The sequence below is a fragment of the Lepidochelys kempii genome, chromosome 7 (genome assembly GCF_965140265.1).
Source record: "Lepidochelys kempii isolate rLepKem1 chromosome 7, rLepKem1.hap2, whole genome shotgun sequence".
NCBI lineage: Eukaryota > Metazoa > Chordata > Testudines > Cheloniidae > Lepidochelys > Lepidochelys kempii.
Genome location: NC_133262.1, coordinates 88893938 through 88914822, shown reverse-complemented (window position 1 = coordinate 88914822; position 20885 = coordinate 88893938). Strand labels below are relative to the sequence as shown.

Below are 20885 nucleotides of genomic sequence, written 5' to 3'. Positions count from 1 at the left end.
TCATTTCCAAATATCTATAAACTTTTGTTGGCAACTGTGTAGGAGCAGGATTTTATATTTGTACTTTTAGAATTAATGTATGATTTGATCATCCTGCCAGCCACCCTTTTTGAATAGTAGAAAGGAATGACCCTCTGGGGCCCTGGTAGAAACGCATCTGACAGACTGTCAGTGTCTGTACTGATATTAAGGCAGGGACAGACCAGAACAATCCTTATGACTGATTATGGTCACCCTTTTGTTTTAGGATAAGTTATAATGTCTACTAGGGTTTCCTATATGTATATATTTCTTTGTTTTAAGGTTTAGTAAGTAAGAGACAGGATCTTGTATTGTGTCTATGTTAAGGAGATTAGAGGAATGTTGAAGGCCCGGGCCACAATGTGAAATGTTTTGATTACAAGATTTAGTAAGATTTAATTTACAATGCCTTTTTTGCTCAACATAAACACTGCTATATACCTTTGAAGGTCTCTGTAAAAGACTGTTTATGTGAATGAGGAATGCATGCATCAGGAAAAGAGAAGGTGTGAAGGCCATTGCTAAAGTCAGATGGTCAAGGAAGGAGGAGTGAAGAAACTTAACGACACCAGAGAACCATCAACGCGCATCCATAAGTGAGGAAGGGCAGATTGACGACCCTGAGGTGGAGGCTGGCACCCCTAAAGACAAGACAATTGATTAAATCAACACCAGGACAGGATGACCCTCTGTGAGGTGTTTTGGAATGTTAACATCAAAAGATAACACCAGTTAAGGAGTAACTGGTCACAAACTGACACAACAATCCATAGAGAAAAAAAGACTATAAGAACAGGGTGCTTGGCCAGGAGACTTTGGGTTCATCTTGCCACAATTCCAGGAGCATCGGATTGTGACCGACAAAGCCTGACTCCCCTCTGTGACCAATCTGGCTGGCCACTAGATTGATCCAGACTCTGGACTGGTAAGTATAAACATCAACTGGCAGTACTGTGTGTGTGTGTGTGTGTAACTGAAAAGCATACGCTAACTGCTGTATTTTCAATAAATGCAGCATATTGCCTTCTTCCCTGAAAAAGATCCCGTGTGCTTCTTATAAGCTTAACAACTGTATATTTTCCTTCATTTAGCAAGCACAATTTTCCAAGACTAAAAAGAGGTGAACACTACCACATTGTGCCGGGCCATGAAGAGTACCAATATTTCTATCACAAACATTTCCAAACGGACTACTGTTAACATCTGGAGAAGTCCCTGCTACTGACACAATAACCAGGATTTTCAGCTTTCAAACAAGCTCACTTTAACCTTTTAGCTATATGAGAAGTATTACTAGCCTAAACCACCAGTCGCTTCACAGTTCTGTGGAGTGGCTTACTGCAGCAATAAAGTATAAATTACATAGTACTGCAGAGGACCACATTCTAATCTGAATTATATCCAGCCTTTCCACTGACCACAAAGAGGTTAGACAAGTGTAACAGAGCAGAATTTGGCCACAAATCATATGAGCGAGTTAAGAATTATTTAGAGGGAGTTTCTAATGTTTTATTTCCTTTGTAATTCCTGTTTTCATTTTAGCAATCAATTTCTGTATTTGAAACCAATATATATGCTGGCAGAACAATTTATACTACCTTTAGTATATGAAATGAGTTATCAGTATTGCTTGCACTGCTTACTGATGCTTGTCTTTAAAAATGATTTTCTCAATATTATGCAATAGTACAGTAGCTGAATAGTCAGTAGTCAAGTACACAGAAGCCAAGTGCATTTATAGAAGCCTTTAAGGAAAAATCTGCTATGATATTTATTTATTTCAATTTATACAAAAACTAAGAGTGTCCATCTAAAGCTCTGGGTATGCTTGATGCACCACCATTCACAATAAACAGACTCCTCTCACTGCTTCAAGAACACAGTATCAACCTTAGCAAAAATATAAAATCCCCTAAACTCCCCAAGAATTTCAAACTCATCAGAGTCCCTGCTCACCCCCCACATTATCCAACTTCACAAGCCTCCAACTCTTCACAAGCCAGAGAGCCGGAAAAAAGGACTCAATGACCAAACACTTTCTATTAGGGACCAAGGAAGGGAGTGAATGCCAAAGGCAGAAAGTGCCACCCAATGTTTGCACATTAAGTTTAGTTTCCCATTAGCACCAGAAGAAGTATGCATTTACTGCCCTTGTTTCCTATGTGTCAGCAAAACTGTATGTGTGTCTGAAGCAGGGGCCCAATAGCATTAGCAGCCCATAACTCTCATGCCACCAGAGGCGTGTAGCCAACCATCATTCCCCCCAAAATAGTCAGAGCTGGGTGGGAGATGCACTATTTTACATATCTTCCAGCTAACTGTCACTGATAGGTCTTTTATGGAACCTAAGCTGGAATTCAAAGCTGCCTTTTCCTGATGAAACCCCAGGGAAAGGAGGTAGCAGTAAAGTTGCTGCTCTTTCCAAGGGGTCAATCTCTCCCCTGCAGCAGTTGTCCCCACGCGTCACCATTGTATATACAGCATGTGGAATCCTCTCCCCACTGAGTCAATGCCAAAACTTCCATGGACTTCAGCAGGGTCAGAACTTCACCTAAAATCTCTGCTTGTACGTACAGTACTGTAGGAAATGGTCGGAATCATAAAATGGAATAATCATTTCATGCTTTCTATAATGAGACTCTCTGGGAAAGACTCGCTTTATACTTTGGTAAGTGGTTGCGACTTTGCAGGCACTTTTCTAAAAAAGCACAGTTTGATTTGAATAAGCAAAGCCACTCGGACTATACACTGAAGTCTGCATGATAAAACAGCTGGCACTGTTAAATAATTGTTAATTCATTTTCAGTACACTTGCATATAAATTTGATTTACAGTAGAAGACATAGGTCTTCTCGTTTAGGTCTGATCATTTGAAATTCTGGCATTGCACTGATGTGTGCCTGTCAGATACCTGAACTTCCTCAGGGCTATATTTTTATTATTAAATGTTTATATAGCACCATAACTGTGCATGGTATTTATGAAATTCCCCCTACTTCCTGTTTCTGGTGAAGTCAGAAACATCACAAGCACTCTCTGGCTTATAGTTTTTCCTTATACCTCAATACGAAGTATAAGTGTAATACCTATCGAAATTCCTTTACTGAAATTAGCTGTTTAGTGGTAGTGTATCTCTTTAGGATACACATCTTTAAGAACATCTTTAAGATGTTCCCATTTTAGGTTCAGGAATGACATCAATCATCCTGCAGTACAATTCAGAACTTGTAGCAAAGCTTCCAAGGATCATTTAAATTCTTCTCTAAAATCTTTGGGCATGTTTCATGATTGTATTATTCCAGTTCTACAGTGATGTAATTTAACTGAAGAAAATGGAGTTACTTCAGTATAAAACTGGAGTAATGCAATGGTGAATCTGGCCCTTAGTTGAAAATCATGTCTAGCTGTTAAAGAGGTGTCTGAAAATCAGTTTTATGTTTACATATTAGCTATGTTAGAATCATAGAATCATAGAATATCAGGGTTGGAAGGGACCCCAGAAGGTCATCTAGTCCAACCCCCTGCTCAAAGCAGGACCAATTCCCAGTTAAATCATCCCAGCCAGGGCTTTGTCAAGCCTGACCTTAAAAACCTCTAAGGAAGGAGATTCTACCACCTCCCTAGGTAACGCATTCCAGTGTTTCACCACCCTCTTAGTGAAAAAGTTTTTCCTAATATCCAATCTAAACCTCCCCCACTGCAACTTGAGACCATTACTCCTCGTTCTGTCATCTGCTACCATTGAGAACAGTCTAGAGCCATCCTCTTTGGAACCCCCTTTCAGGTAGTTGAAAGCAGCTATCAAATCCCCCCTCATTCTTCTCTTCTGCAGGCTAAACAATCCCAGCTCCCTCAGCCTCTCCTCATAACTCATGTGTTCCAGTCCCCTAATCATTTTTGTTGCCCTTCGCTGGACTCTCTCCAATTTATCCACATCCTTCTTGAAGTGTGGGGCCCAAAACTGGACACAGTACTCCAGATGAGGCCTCACCAATGTCGAATAGAGGGGAACGATCACGTCCCTCGATCTGCTCGCTATGCCCCAACTTATACATCCCAAAATGCCATTGGCCTTCTTGGCAACAAGGGCACACTGCTGACTCATATCCAGCTTCTCGTCCACTGTCACCCCTAGGTCCTTTTCCGCAGAACTGCTGCCTAGCCATTCGGTCCCTAGTCTGTAGCTGTGCATTGGGTTCTTCCGTCCTAAGTGCAGGACCCTGCACTTATCCTTATTGAACCTCATCAGATTCCTTTTGGCCCAATCTTCCAATTGGTCTAGCTCCTTCTGTATCCTATCCCTCCCCTCCAGCGTATCTACCACTCCTCCCAGTTTAGTATCATCTGCAAATTTGCTGAGAGTGCAATCCACACCATCCTCCAGATCATTTATGAAGATATTGAATAAAACCGGCCCCAGGACCGACCCTTGGGGCACTCCACTTGATACCGGCTGCCAACTAGACATGGAGCCATTGATCACTACCCGTTGAGCCCGACAATCTAGCCAGCTTTCTACCCACCTTATAGTGCATTCATCCAGCCCATACTTCCTTAACTTGGTGACAAGAATACTATGGGAGACCGTGTCAAAAGCTTTGCTAAAGTCAAGAAACAATACATCCACTGCTTTCCCTTCATCCACAGAACCAGTAATCTCATCATAAAAGGTGATTAGATTAGTCAGGCATGACCTTCCCTTGGTGAATCCATGCTGGCTGTTCCTGATCACTTTCCTCTCATGCAAGTGCTTCAGGATTGATTCTTTGAGGACCTGCTCCATGATTTTTCCAGGAACTGAGGTGAGGCTGACTGGCCTGTAGTTCCCAGGATCTTCCTTCTTCCCTTTTTTAAAGATTGGCACTACATTAGCCTTTTTCCAGTCATCCGGACTGTTAATTCATCTGCACGGCTTGGGGTTAGAGGATTTATGTGGTGAGGCAGGAAACTATATAGGGTGAATAACTTTAGTTCAGTGGGATTCAGGACCTTTGTAAAATACCACTGCTATCATGATGGTGCCCCAAACTAATAAGTAGAACTGAGACTTTGGAATTTGTCTTTAAACAGCAAGAATTGCTTAATTTCACATTGACTTTGGAGAGGTTGTGCATAATAGGGATTTCTATTGGAGCTAAATGTTCCAGTTTTTCAACTATGTTTGATGTTCAGTGATCCATATATTTTATGTTAATATAAATGTGTTGCTAAAGTAATTGAAATGGCTTCTACTTTCATTCACACTTGTTTTGCACAAGTGTAATTCCAAGGATTTCAATGGAGCCACTTTATACCTCTTTAATGAGAGGAAAATCAGGACCATTTAAACTTATGTTTAATGTAAATATGTAAGCAGAGGAGTAATTCCTGTAAGTAATTGGAAAAAAAGGCCACTTAGAATAACACTTGCATGTGTACAATGTAGCAAACAATTTTGATTATAACTTTATAGTTTCCATTGCTACTATGCCAATTATATTTGTGAAAAGAAAATAAATATGCAAGAAGAAATAAATCGGTAGACATAGTGGAAATATGGAGACGAGACAAAATATCCAACAGTGCAAAATGTTTTGCAATTTTTTCTTTAAATTGGTCTGAATCATGGGGCTTTGTACACCACCAAAACCAACACACATTACAATAATTCTTCAGTAACTCTACGCAATTTCCCCCCTGCACAGATATAAAGCATTAAAATCTGTGAATTGCAGCTAGCTAAAACTTGTTATTTATACCAGATCTTCTGTTGTTTTGGACACCCCAAACCTATGCCTAGAAGTGTTATTTATACAAATATTTAACAGAATCATTAGGCTCTGGGAAGAAAATTATCCTTTGGAAGTATGAGAAAGAACAAAAAATAAAAAATGTGTTTCAATAAATTGTTACTTCAGAAACTTAGAAACCATAGCTCCATTAGCACAAGATACTGAAATGACTCCGGAGAAGGGGTGAAAACCATCAACTCCTAATTAAGTCAAACAGTAGGTGCAAAAGGGGCTCACTACCTTGTAGGCAGGACAGTAGGCAGGACAGTATAGTTAGGCTTAGCAGTCTTTTTTTTCCCTTTATCTTTCAAAATAATTTAATTGAACAACAGATTTATTTTTAAGCATTTTTTTAAACTATTTAAATTTTCCTAGTTGTGCAAAATTATGGGGGGAGGAGTCAAACAATTATTTAAGGGCAGCAGCCATTGAACTTCAAAAAGTTAAAGCTTTATAACCATTTAAACTCATATTGTCAACATCAGATGCCAAATACAGAAAATAAATATCCTTTAATTAAACTCTAATAAGTTCTCAAGCAGCATTTGACTGCTTGCATGTCAATGCAAAGTGCGGTGCACCACAGGTAGATAACTCAATGTGCCATGCACTGCCATCCGGCACAATGTCTTTTGGGAAATTTTTGCTACATATTCTGAAAAATAGAAATGACTTGCCCAGGGATCTTGGTTTCCTTTACTTGATCTTACTTTATTTGATCTTTGGACTCAAGTTTCCAGTATGCAGCTTTCTCCATCCCATACTGCTACACATATATCATAATTTTGTGCCATTTTTTGAAAATCCCACAAATATGCATGGCATTTTTTCGTGCCCACCATCTCTGAGAGAAACTCTGCACTACCCTCATGAACGTTTCAAATACTGGATGAATGATTCTCCTGTAGTTGCAGACACACAGGAAGTACTATAACAATGGGGACATGACAATTTCTTCAAAGACAGTTTGCAACGGGACATAGCAAAAAATGATTCAAGGTTGCTGGTGTTCATGGAGCAACTGCAGATAGTGGAGCACTGCTTCTGGCCCGAAGAAATGGGCACTGGCTGGTGGGATTGTCTCGGAATGGGGTGATGAGCAGTGGCTGCATAACTTTTGGATGTGCAAGGCCACATTTCTGGATCTGTGTGCTGAGTTCACACCAGCCCTCCAGCTCAGGGACATCCTAATGAGAACTGCATTGACAGTGGAAAAACAAGTGGTGATCACATTCTGGAATGCCAGATTGCTACTGGTCAATGGGAAATCATTTTGGAGCTGGAAAATCCATACTAGGAGCTGTTATCAGGCAAACATGAAGCGTCATTAATTGTCTCCTACCACACATCACTGTTACTCTTGGCAGTATTACTCTTGAGGGCATTTTGCGCCTAAAAATTCTGTGCCAAAAAATTAAAATTCTGCGCACAATATTTTAAAATTCTGCAAATTGTATTTGTCAAATAAATGTGGAGGCTCCAGCATGGCATTGGGGAGCACAGGCCACTGGCTGTTCCGAGGTGGGAGATCACTGTGCAGCCCCCCGCTCAGGATATGGACTCAGCGGTGAGGCTGCACCCAACCCTGATATAGTGCAAGGATGGGGCCTGCCCCAGAAACAACCCAGAGCCCTGCCCCTCCATGCCAGCTACACCAGGTAGGCTCAGCAAGGGAGGATCAAAGCATGGGTTGAGAGGGTTCTGTGTGGGGCAAGTTGGGTGAAGGTGGCTCAGTGGAGATCTGGGTGCAGAGGGGCTTGTTGGAGGGTTCTCAGTGCCATAGTAATGGGACTCTGCAGGGGGTCCAGGTGAGGTGGTTGGATCTCAGCATGGGGGATAGAGCTTGGCAGTGGGGGTCTGGGTGTGGGGGACTCAATGGTGGGTCCAAATACTGGGGGAGTGGGGCTCAGTGGGGTGGGGATCCAGGTGCAACTGGTTGGGGCTGGGTGGGTGAAGATCTGGGTGTGGGTGGTTCATCGGGGCAGTCCAGGTGCTGGGGCTCATCGGAGAGATTCCGAGTGCGGGGGGTTGAGGCTTGGCAGGAGGGTCTGGGTATGAGGGGGTCTGAATGCATGGGGTTTGGGCAGATGTGGGGAGCAGCTCCCTGTACATCGATCCTTCCCCGTGCAGCTGAGGAGCGATGGGCACAGGAAGTGTGTGTGCGGGGGTATTTGCAGAGCTTCCTGAAGCCAGGGGAGAAATCTGGGGGTGGGTCTGACCCGGCCCCAGATGCCATGCAGGGGAAAAGGAAATCCTGTTCTCCTTAGCCCAGCCCGGACTAGCAGCTGAGCCCGGCACAGGGTAGGAGCCACCAGCTGGGTCTTCCGCAGTCCTGCCCCCTGCCCCAGAGTGATTTACCTCTCTGTTTGCTGCCCTGGACAAACAAAATATACTTCTGGGAAGGGTTGCATGACTCCCCTTGTGACTTCCCTTTGCTTCCCCATCAGAAAGTCATTTTTCTACAGGGAAACAAAGAGAACTGCGGGGACATAAATTCTGCACATGTGCAGTGGTGCAGAATTCCCCCAGGAGCGCAGCAGGCAGGACACAGTGGATGGAAGTGCAGCTATGGAAGTATGCAGGACACGCTGGATGGAAGTGCAGCTATGCAGGAAACTGGTGGGGCGATAGACAGCACACACATATCCCTGGTTTGGCACCAGCCCACCTTACCACAGAGTACATCAACGGAACAGGCTACTTTTCTATGGTTATACAAGCAGGACTGTGGATCACCAGAGGTGCTTCACTGAGATCACTGTGGGCTGGCCAGGGAAGGTGCATGATGCTCATTTCTTTGCTCTGAGTAGAACAGAAGATAAACTGACAATCAAGTTAAATTATTCAAACCCACATAGCAATTTGCAGTGTGGATAAATATCAACCAAACAGTAGGTTAAAACCAACATACAGATTTCATATAAGGCCACAATTAAATCTGAACTCTCTGGCACCCAGAAAGTCATCCAGAGAGCAACGGAAAGGCAAATGTGTAAGATATCGCTCTGTGTCACATAACAAGTGAGGAGATCAGATGGCATAAAGAGGTGAGCGATGTACTGCAGGTGAAGTATGATGCAAAGTGGAGATGGGTGGGTCACGTAGTTCGCAGGCAAGAGAATAGGTCAGTGGTGGGCAACCTGCAGTCCGGCAGGGTAACCCGCTGGTGGGCCGCCAGACAGTTTGTTTACATTTGCACGACTGCCCACGGCTTCCAGTGGCCGCGGTTTGCCGTTCCTGGCTAATGGGAGCTGCAGGAAATGGCGACCAGCATGTCCCTTTGGCCTGCACCACTTCCCACAGCTCCCATTGGCCGGGAACGGCGAACTGCATATGCAAATGTAAACAAAGTGTCTAGCGGCCCACCAGTGGATTACCCTGATAGGCTGCAGGTTGCCCACCACTGCAATAGGTGGACAACCCACATCAGTGACTGGATACCCAGAGACCACAAGCGACCACCGGGCAGGCCGAAAATGAGGTAGACTGATCTCATGACAAAACTCTGGCCAGAAATGGAAAGAACGTGCTTGCAACAAAACAGAATGGTGTGGCATCGACTTGCATTCGTGAAGGGACGGATGAGGACAAGTCAGACAACGGAGGACAAATCTGAACTCACATCTCCAGACTTGAAAGTTTATGACTCTGCAATGTGGTTCTCACCTGCAAACTTCCATTCCTGAACTAAAACACTGATGACCTACCTGCATACCTTCCTACCCAAATGACACAAAATGAAGGAAGAAGGCACTTTTGTCACAAAAATCAGCTCATTCATAGTCATGAAAACTCAAGGAAGCAGACACTTGATAAAAGAATCCAAAATGCCTTCTCAGAAAATGTAAGACCCCACAAATCTAGAACCCAGTCCTGCAGAACTGCCAGGCTGCTGACAGTTCCATACTGTCACCCAGCAACAGCTGTGACTAGTTTGTGAACCATGTGGACACACACCATGGTAAGTCCGACCTCAAAGGGGCTGACAGGCAGCAACCTTGTGGCTCCTGATCGCCTTCACACCCTATACAAATGTAAGAGGCATTCCAAGAAGTATCCATGCAACAGCGTGGATCTTCTGTAGCTGCCATGTCCATTTCTTTTCCCTGCTCCTGAACTCCTGGCTTCAACCTTGGCTTAAGCTGGACTTTGCCTCCTGACCCAGAGCCTGAAACCTGACTACAAACGCCTCCACTGTTAGTCTCAGATTTGCCCCTGCTCTCACCCGGGTCCCCACTGCCCTTGCATCAGACAAATCATGACTAGTAACAAAATAAATAGCAGCTCTTATTAAGAAGCTCTCCTATAATACTTCATCAGTGGATCTTTAAGCACTTTACAAATAGGAAGATCATTTTTGCCATTTGACAAATGGGAAAAGAAAGACACCGAGAGATGAGGTAAAGTTAAATGCTCAAGTTCACACAGCCAGCAAGTCACTGGCAGAATAAGGACTAAATATTGTAAAAGAAGCACAAAATAAGCTATTTTCTTTTGTAAGGCTGTGCCTTCATGCAGCAGAAATTGAAATATAAGTAGTGTGCAGCATCAGCACTTAATGCATAAGAATGGTTAATGAAATTACAATTTATATGACCTTAAATTGAAATGTGATGGTGTCACTTTTTCAAACCATTCCATTAAGTATTTATTCCAGCCTTTTGGGGATGATAAAGAATTAAATGTTTACTCATTTATGAAGTATTCTCAGATCTATTCCTGTAAGTAATAAATCTATGAGCAAGCACATAACTGTATGCAATTGCAAAGCAATTACAATAGTGATACACTGTACATTTTAAATGAGAACAAGTTACTGCTATAAAAAGGCAACAGCTCTACATAAATTGAAAGTGAGGGTTAGGACAAACTACAAAGAAAACAACGATATTACTGTTGTGCTCCTGCATCCTGTTGGAAGACCTCTAAAAGTTACTGAGGTATTGTATAACAGAGAAAATGATGTTATCAACTGCAAAGTTTTACTCTTACCTTTACTCTCACAGTGACAGTAGCAAGTCCTGGAGGCATAGTTCCTCCACTATCAAAGGCTTCCACTAGAAAGGTGAAAGTTGCCTCAGTGCCAGAGAATGACTCATAATCCAAGGATTTTAAAAGTGATAATTCTCCTGTAAACTTGTTCAATGAAAAAAACGGCAGTGCTTCCTGGGTTCGTATCCGATAGGTAACATTTGAACCAAGGTCAACATCCTTTGCCTACAGCAAAAGAGAATTTACTTTAAAACTAAAACTGCAGCATCACAAGGAAAACACCAGTTCGCAATTTTTACAGGACATATATTTGATTTATCTGATATTAGTAAGAACATTTGCTTTCTTTGGTGCAATTCATATTTGTTCATAATTTTAATTGTTAATTTTAACAAAATATATTTCCAGTGGGCTTGAGGAAACCAACGTTTTTTCAAAACCAACTCTGAGAGTCAACAGATGCTGCTATTAAGATATGTTCTACTTGCCTAATTAAGAGATTTGGATAAAAAATTTGAAGGACATTTGAGCTCTTCGGGGCTAAAGTAAACTGGCAATATCAATATAGTAGAGCCTCACTGGAGAATGCAAATGTATTTTAGAAATGTAGTTGACATTTTAAAAAATCTCACATTGTAAAGTATTTCAACAGTACTCTACTTATGTTTTTATTTTCCATCATTGCTTTTATTAATTAGTAGAAATGTGAGCTCTACGCTTCTAATATTTTTCACTTGCCTGTCCTATGCCAAATATCACATTTTCACAAAGAGAAAAAGGCTTTAAGGAGGTTTGGGTATCACGTCTCCCCCCACATTTTTAATCTCTTATTTTGGTTTTAATGGCAACCAGTTAGATGAGAACAGCCTCACAAAATAATATTAACAAAACATTTTCTTTGCTCCAGAGTGCCTTACCTCTATTCGCAGGAAGACTGTGCCAGGTGGTAGAGTTTCTGGAACACAGACAGTGTAGGAGGCATTAGTGAACATAGGGCTGTTGTCATCAATATCCAGAACTCTGATTGCCAGAGTTAATGTTGAACGTCGGGGGTCCACAGCTCCATCTGTTGCTTCAACAGTAAGTTCATAATAGTCCCTTGTTTCTCTGTTCAGTTTAACTGCTGTGTAAATGCTACCATTTGATGTGATGCGGAAAATGTTGTTGAAGTTTACCAAGCTGTAATGTACTTGGCCATTTACTGCAGCATCTGGGTCTGTAGCCTAAAATAAAAGAAAAGGCCATATTGTTTTAAAATACATTTGAAAGGTATGTGGATTAGATTCAGACATGATCAGTGAGTCTTTTATTCTACTTTCTAATATAAAAGAATCCAAAGGACATAGAAGTCAATGGAAATCTTTCCATTGACTTCAGTGTTTTGTGGATGAGGCTTCAAGTTTCCACTTGCACCTGACATACAGTATGAATTTAGTTTGTGAAAACTGTTGGAATAAGTATGGAAGGGGTTATCTTGGAAAGCGGGGCAGCTTAGATTTGCCTATGTATATTACATCAAACCTTGTGATTGTTAATAAACTTTGTTAATTGGGTCTGCTGACTTCTTAATTCTTTTGAACAACACACGTAACAGGCCTTATTTCATTAGTCACAATGAGTTATTTACAAACAACACTTTCAACATATTACATAAAGATCTAAATTTAGCACCTCTTGTTCTCTTCAACCTACTTCTGAGCAAAAAATGTTAGTGGGGAAAAATAATTATTTTTGATTATTATTCCTTAGTTGCAGCTTTGCAAAATCATGACATTTACCAGCCTTGGCAAAAATTCTATTAACTTGTTGTAGCAGACAATATTGATGATATGGTTGACCATGGTACAGTATAATTAAACACACAAAATGCATTTAAGTTGTAGCATGAATCAAAAGCAAGTGAGAGGGCGTACCTAAGTTGCCATAATGCCTTTAATTCAGCCCCTCTTTACTTAGATGTTGCTGCAACCACAAGAGAATGTGTGCATTGTATTGCAAGTCTCTGATTTCAGTTACTGTTAAGGGAATTCATATGCTCAAATTGAGGAAAGAGCATATCAGCCAGACTCTTCCCCCATGCTTGCAAGCCCTTGAAGCAGTCCACTGGAGCAATGGGGCCATAATGCCTTTGTATTTTCCCAGCTGAGAATTGCTCCAATATTGGGGAGTTCCAATTTGATGTAGAACTGGAATAGCCACATCCTACGCAACCCATCTTCAAGCACCAAGTTTAGAGACATAGCAGGATACTGCTGTGTTGTCATGATCTCTGATGGACATAACTGCTCTTAATGGAAATAGCTGAGAGAGTACTGAGTGCTCAAAACTGTACCAAGTACTGGGCCAATGGAAAATTGACCTCTGGATCAGAGCCTCTGAGATTTCCCTGCCTCAGCAATGCCCAATAGTACAACTAAGAATCTGGGTCTATGTCTTATGAGATGCTGAATCTGAAGAAAAGTCTTCAAGAACCCATTTCTGCTCCTACTAAATATCAGTAGGAAAACTCCAATTTAATTTCAAGTGTCACAGAATACAGGCTGCATACAAGAAATTAATAATGGTGTGTTCAGTAAGGTAACTTATGTGTTTTAATTTATTATTACAACTCTTACTATTTTAGTAATTTTACACACTTTCTCCTTGAAGTTTCATATCATTTTTATAGTTTATTTACTGGTTATGTTCTTTAAACTTTATTGGTATTTACATGACCAAGACAGTAACCATGTCATGAAAGGTTTATTCTATATTTGCTGATAGCATTATTTGCAAGCATGTTTTTGTGCATTTTCTTGGCATCATGTCACAAATGTGTTAACATCTTTGAGGTAATTTAAAACAGGATGTAGGATGACTCAGACCATAAAATCCCTAGTGTGCTAGGTTACTGATTTTAACACACAAAATAGTTCTTACAGTTACACTGAAGAATGTGAATAATTTTCATTCACATGGCAAACTGAAATCTAGAGAAAACAAAAGAATTGCTCCAGTTTTTAAATGTTGGGTCTGCAAACTTTGCTAGATAAATTGTTCTAAGTTCAGAACTTCAGCGCACTATACAAGAGATATAGATGAATCTTCAGGAGAAAGCTACAGAACAAACAATTATCAATGCGTGAAATTAAAAGAATTTAGCGACTTAGTCCAGATAAGCACCAAAAATTCCAGCTATTTCAAACTTTATCTAAACTACTCCAGTCTGAAAAATTGCCCTGGAGTGGAATGCAACACAGAATTGGACATTTTTAGTTCCAAACAGGCCTGTAACACTATTCCCTGAGACAGACTTGGGCTTCTCTTTTTATACTTTCCACTTCCACTTCCACCTTAGCACGGAAAGAAGTGAACATACATAAGAAAAAAAAATACTTTAAAATAGTATTCCAACTTTTGTGATTATTTGGTTTAGTTCAAGTTTTGGGTAACATTATTTTACGCATACTAGTGTATCCAACCCATACATAGGATAGTCTAAATATTAGCAAAATAAACTTGCCTACATATAAGTGGTATCCATTTTATTTTTTAGTAGAGGGCATGCAATTCAGATAATCATCTCATATTAACTACTACAGTCTTAACATAGTTTGAGTGTTGGCCTGTTCTCTTTCCTCTTTGTTAATTAAATGAAGTCATGAATAATGTCATTTAAGTTAAGTGTATTTTGTGAGCAAGGTAGCTTCATTTGCTTACATTTATAAATGAGCCTCCAGAAGTTCAGGAAAATAACAAAACAAAAATCTCTGATTATCAGCACTACTATCAGGAAGTTTTCATGAATGTTTAATATCCTACCAAAGTGTTTGGTGTGAGACACTATAATGAAACAATTTATCTTCCTAGAAATCAATTAAAAGTTAATTAAAATGGTTAACAAGAAAAAGCATACTCTTTCCCCCTTATACTACATCAATTCAATAAGCAGTAGTGGCTGCAACTTTATAATGATCTATCTATAGTTAACACATCTTTGTAATCAGCATCTTACAACCTGCATCTGATCTGTGCCTACTTAGTTTGCAAGTGCTTCTACTCCCATGTACGTAGTTTGGTTTTGTGAAGAAAGATCTCAGTGGATGAGACACTGGAGAATTACCAGAAAAGGTGATGACATCAGCTAGTTGATGAGAAAACTAAAACTTGGAAAAGCAAAATAAATAAAAAAAATCTGTTTGGGGATAAGTAAGCATAGAGGAAATACAGAGTATGGTATTGGGATTTTAGCTGAGATAGGAGCAGCAAGCTGCATTTCCACAGTCTTAATCCATGTCAGACGTGTATGAGGCTGAGGTATATGTTTAAATGACTTCAGTTTAAGCCAGAGCCACATGATAGCAATTAAACAGCTGCTAGCTGGATTACAATCAGCCCTCTTTAAGATAACAATAGTGATCTGGGAAAAGATTTATTGCTGTAGAAAATTAAACTACTAAATTAAACGGTGTAAAGTTTATATGTTTGGGGACGGCGTTTCCACCTGCAAACCGACCATGCTGCACTGAAGTGGCTTCACACCGTCAAGGAAACTAACAAAAAACTTCTTCGGTGGAGTTTAGCTCTCCAAGATTTTGATTTCGACATCCAACACGTCTCAGGAGCTTCTAACAAAGTGGCTGATGCACTCTCCCGTGAAAGGGAAGGGTAAACCCCTTTGAAATCCTTCCTGGCCAGGGGAAAGCTCCTCTCACCTGTAAAGGGTTAAGAAGCTAAAGGTAACCTCTCTGGCACCTGACCAAAATGACCAATGAGGAGACAAGATACTTTCAAAAGCTGGCAGGAGGGAGAGAAACAAAGGGTCTGTGTGTCTATATTCTGTCTATATGCTGGTCTTTACCAGGGATAGACCAGGAATGGAGTCTTAGAACTTTTAGTAAGTAATCTAGCTAGGTATGTGTTAGATTATGATTTCTTTAAATGGCTGAGAAAAGAATTGTGCTGAATAGAATAACTATTTCTGTCTGTGTATCTTTTTTGTAACTTAAGGTTTTGCCTAGAGGGGTTCTCTATGTTTTTGAAGCTAATTACCCTATAAGATATCTACCATCCTGATTTTACAGGGGGGATTTCTTCATTTCTATTTACTTCTATTTTTATTAAAAGTCTTCTTGTAAGAAACTGAATGCTTTTTCATTGTTCTTAGATCCAAGGGTTTGGGTCTGTGGTCACCTATGCAAATTGGTGAGGCTTTTTATCCAACATTTCCCAAGAAAGGAGGGGTGCAAGTGTTGGGAGGATTGTTCATTGCTCTTAAGATCCAAGGGTCTGGGTCTGTAGTCACCTAGGCAAATTGGTGAGGCTTTTTACCAAACCTTGTCCAGGAAGTGGGGTGCAAGGTTTTGGGAAGTATTTTGGGGGGAAAGACGCATCCAAACAGCTCTTCCCCAGTAACCAGTATTAGTTTGGTGGTGGTAGCGGCCAGTCCAAGGTGTAATATTTTGTACCTTGGGGAAGTTTTGACCTAAGCTGGTAAAGATAAGCTTGGGAGGTTTTTCATGCAGGTCCCCACATCTGTACCCTAGAGTTCAGAGTGGGGAAGGAACCTTGACACTCTCTCTAACAAGAAAATAAAATTTTCAAAAGATTACTATATTTTTAATGGTGCTCACTTTAAATGACAGCCCAAAACCTTAACATTTGGACCCTGTTTCCTGAAAGCCATGAATGCTCATTTTGTAAAATCAGTTGTTTATGTTTCTGGACATACACTTATTTTACAAGTTTCACAGGAATATCAATGCTTGGTCCTGATTCTTATCTCATTTATAGCAGCATGCAAATAATCAGATGTTCTGTGAATGAAGTCAATGCAGTTGCACCTATGTAAAATTGGTGAAAGATCAAAATCAGGCCCAGTATTAATTTATTATAGTCCCTCTGTGCATTGCTACATACTAGTTCAGTATTTCTACAGGACAAGAGTCCAAGGTTAAAAAGAATATTCTAATGAAACTCTGAAATAGTTCCCTTAATAAAAATTACATATACTTTGTCTAATGAAATTCCCACCCTATAGCTTGTATTATTATCCATGTAAAAGACACAAAACCACCTTCACCCAAAATTCACTGACTGAAGTCAAGAGATGTAAGCCAGGGATAAATACAGACCATCAACACTGCTGCTCTATTCTAAATATTATCCAATAACTGGGAAGGGATTATGTGCTGCTGTTCTTGGAGGAGCAGCACACACAGGTGGAGCCCTGGAGAGAGAAAGAGAAGAGTCCTGGGATTCTGGGCTGGTGCACAAATAAAAGTAGCTCAAAGCTCTTCTAAATTACAGTTCCTCTTCCTGGGCTGCCTATGGGTAGAACTGCAAACTGGAGGTCCTCAGAATGGTCATAACCTCATGTCCCATGGCCCTGTCCCCTACACTGGGGTTTGCAACAGTTCCTGTGTGAGGTAGCCTACAGATGTCTTATGGAGTGCCCGTGCTACGGAAATTCTCCCCTGGACAGTTAAGAGGTTTTATATCAGTGTACAGGAGTTGTAGTGGGAAGGAGAATCCCTCCTCTGTTTCTTCTCTCTTTTTAATTAGTTAATTAATTAATTAAATGCCTTGTAATATCCATGTTGTATTTAGGACCCTAATTTATAATATGCTATGCATTTAGTGAGACATCAGTTACATTATTTGGTGTATAAAAATATTTGCTAACACATTTATGTACAGATATACACCATTGATCATTGAGAAAGGAGCATTATAATCTCATAAATAGAAAAATAAGAAAATACTGAAGCTATTTATCTGTGATAACAGCCCTCAGACAAATGGTTTGACAAACTGATACTAAGCAATGATAAACCAAGTTTAAGCAAGTAACTAGGATACCTGTCTGTCATAACCATAGGGGTAGCCTAAATTCCTCCTTACCTGTAAGGGGTTAAGAAGCTCAAGTAACCAGGTTGGCACCTGACCAAAGGAACCAATGGGAACAAAAGATACTTTCAAATCTGGGTGTGGGGAGAGGTTTTGTTTTGGGTTCTTTGTTTTTCTGTGCCATTCGCTCTTAGGACTAAGAGGGACCGGACATCAATCCATGTTCTCCAAATCTTCCTGAACAAGTCTCTCCTGTTTCAAACTTGTAAGTAACAGCCAGGCAAGGCATATTAGTTTACCTGTGTTTTCTCAACTTGTGAATTTTCCCTTTGCTACAGGGAGGTTTATCCCTGTCTTGTTGTAACTTTGAAACTAAGGCTAGAGGGGGTTCCTCTGTGCTCTTTGAATTTTCTGCTACTCTGTAAGGTTAACTATCAGCCTAAGTTTACAGAGGTGATACTTTTACCTTTTTCTCTTTAAATAAAATCCTTCTTTTAAAGAACCTGACTGATTTTTCCATTGTTCTAAGACCCAGGGGTTTGGGTCTGTAGTTCCTTTTTAGCCAATTGGTGAGGATATTATTCTCAAGCATCCCCAGGAAAGGGGGTGTATAGGCTTGGGGGAATATTTTGGGGGAATAGGACTCCAAGTAGTTCTTTCCCTGATTGTTTGTTAAATCACTTGGTGGTGGCAGTGATCCCAAGGCAAGAAGGGAATCTGTGCCTTGGGGAAGTTTTAACCTAAGCTGGTAAGAATAAGCTTAGGGGTCTTTCATGCGGGTCCTCACATCTGTACCCCAGAGTTCAGAGTGGGGAAGGAACTGTGACACTGTCTAAACGTTATACACCAGATCCATACCTGCTGTAAATTGTCATAGTTCTAATTTACATCAGCTGAGGGTCTGGTCCTATAGACTTTAGGTATGTATGGGTGGGTGAGGCTAACAATTAAAACAACAATAGGATAATGTGCCAGGGTTCACAGATCTTTTGGCATTTCCTTGATGTCTGTCACACCTTACCACAATGGTGTCACTAGAAGGAAACCTTCCTGAGACTGGACACAGTATGTTTAATCTGCCTTGTAACCCTGGATGTCTTGTGGCTGTGCAGCTTTGATTCAGAGCTTTGACCCCAACAACCTGCTAGCTGCTCACAAGCCTCACCCTGACTTTGCCCAATCTGGTTACTCCTTGCAGGCTGACCTAGTACCCTTCCAGCCCTGAACTCATCCCCAAATCGTCCTACTGAAGGGACCAGTCTCTCTCACTGGACCTTTACAGAAACAGTAAAACACTTCAGCCTGTTAGCTTTCTAGAAGCACACACTGTATTGAACTCACACAGCACTGTGATTTATAATGAATGCAGAGCAAGTTTAATAACAAAAGATCATGGGTTAAGTGATACCAAGTGTCAAGGTTCCTTCCCCACTCTGAATTCTAGGGTACAGGTGTGGGGACCTGCATGAAAGACCCCCTACGCTTATTTTTACCAGCTTAGGTTAAAACTTCCCCAAGGTACAAACTATTTTACCTTTTGTCCCTTGACTTTATTGCTACCACCACCAAGCATCTAACGAAATATAACCGGGAAAGAACGCACTTGGAAATGTCTTTCCCCCCAAAATCCCCTCAAGCCCTACACCCCCTTTCCTGGGGAAGGCTTGATAAAAATCCTCAACAATTTGCATAGGTGAACAAAGATCCAAACCCTTGGATCTTAAGAACAAGGAAAAAGCAATCAGGTTCTTAAAAGAAGAATTTTAATTAAAGAAAAGGTAAAAGAATCACCTCTGTAAAATCAGGATGGTAAATACCTTACAGGGTAATCAGATTCAAAACATAGAGAATCCCTCTAGGCAAAACCTTAAGTTACAAAAAGATACAAAAACAGGAATTTACATTCCATCCAGCACAGCTTATTTTACCAGCCATTAAACAAAAGGAAATCTAATGCATTTCTAGCTAGATTACTTACTAACTTAACAGGAGTTGTAATTCCTGATCTGTTCCCGGCAAAAGCATCACACAGACAGACAAAGCCTTACTGATTTTTTACAGGAGTTCTGACCTGCATTCCTGCTCTGGTCCCGGCAAAAGAAGAACCACACAGACAGAGAGAACCCTTTGTTCCCCCTCCCCCTCCAGCTTTGAAAGTATCTTGTCTCCTCATTGGTCATTTTGGTCAGGTGCCAGCGAGGTTATCTTTAGCTTCTTAACCCTTTACAGGTGAAAGGGTTTTTTCCTCTGGCCAGGAGGGATTTAAAGGTGGTTAGCCTTCCCTTTATATTTATGACACCAAGTAAAAGAAAAAGGCAAAGATGGTTACAAAAGCAAATAAAAGTGCAAATATTAATCTAAACCCTACAACTTAATCTAGCAAGATACAGTCTTAGTTCAAGATCATTTTTCTCTCACCCACAATCTCCTTTCCAGCTTTTACTGACCAGTCTATCCGGTACCCGGCACAGATGTCAAATTACTTACTTTCTTTGTCTCCTAAGGTGAAGGATAAAAGATGGAGTCTCTCTCTGTTCCTTAGATCCACAAAGGGGTTGCTTTAGTCCTATAAATCAGGAAGGCCTCTTGGGGATTCAATCTCCTGTCTCTCTCTGAGGTGCAGGAGCCTTGTTAATATTGTCTCTCACGTTCAGGATCAGGATAACCACTGCTGGTTTACCCTGATGGCTTTGTTTACTACTATGTAAACTGAAATAAACCCACATTCCTTTGTCTAGGAAAGACCTGTTTATCACCTTTACCTAAGGTGGGCTGTCTGGTCTTTACCAAGTTCTAATAATATCATAGAGAGAGAATTCATAACTTCACATATAATGTTAACACATGCATCTTACAATGATATTAGGAACCAGTATGTTATAAGCTTTCATATGATACCTCATAAGGAATATTTTATACTATTATAATATTATGCTAGATGTTATTGCAGTAGTGTGTAGGGCATGAATACAGGGGTACTTAGGGTTCCAGACTTTACAGGAGTTTGTTGGTCCTGTTTTAACCTGAACTAAATGATTGGCAATTAACTTAACTAGCACAATTGTAAATGCTTCTCTAGACACACTTGTTTCAGTCTGGTTTACCCCAGAAGTCAGCCAATTATTAATTGCTAATGCTAAGTCCTGAGGTAAATCGCAAAAACATTTGTGTACTGAAACAAACATTTGTGGAGTATCCGGACCACCGTTACAACTGTGTTAGTAACTATGTTCACTGGCAAGGAATTAACTCTAGTTAAAGTAGGACCACAAA

The 20885-nt window shown here is 40.6% G+C and overlaps 1 protein-coding gene across 11 annotated transcripts in view; it reads right to left on the bottom strand.

Moving 5' to 3' along the window:
* Positions 1-20885, bottom strand: part of PCDH15 (protocadherin related 15) — a 1355521-nt gene that overhangs the window by 199125 nt on the left and 1135511 nt on the right. For all 11 annotated transcript variants that reach the window (XM_073353680.1, XM_073353679.1, XM_073353682.1 and 8 more), the window contains 2 exons: positions 11702-12007; positions 10785-11009 (listed from right to left, as the gene is read on the bottom strand). In XM_073353680.1, coding sequence (XP_073209781.1) covers positions 10785-11009; positions 11702-12007 — 531 coding nt within the window. The remainder of the gene's footprint in view (positions 1-10784; positions 11010-11701; positions 12008-20885) is intronic.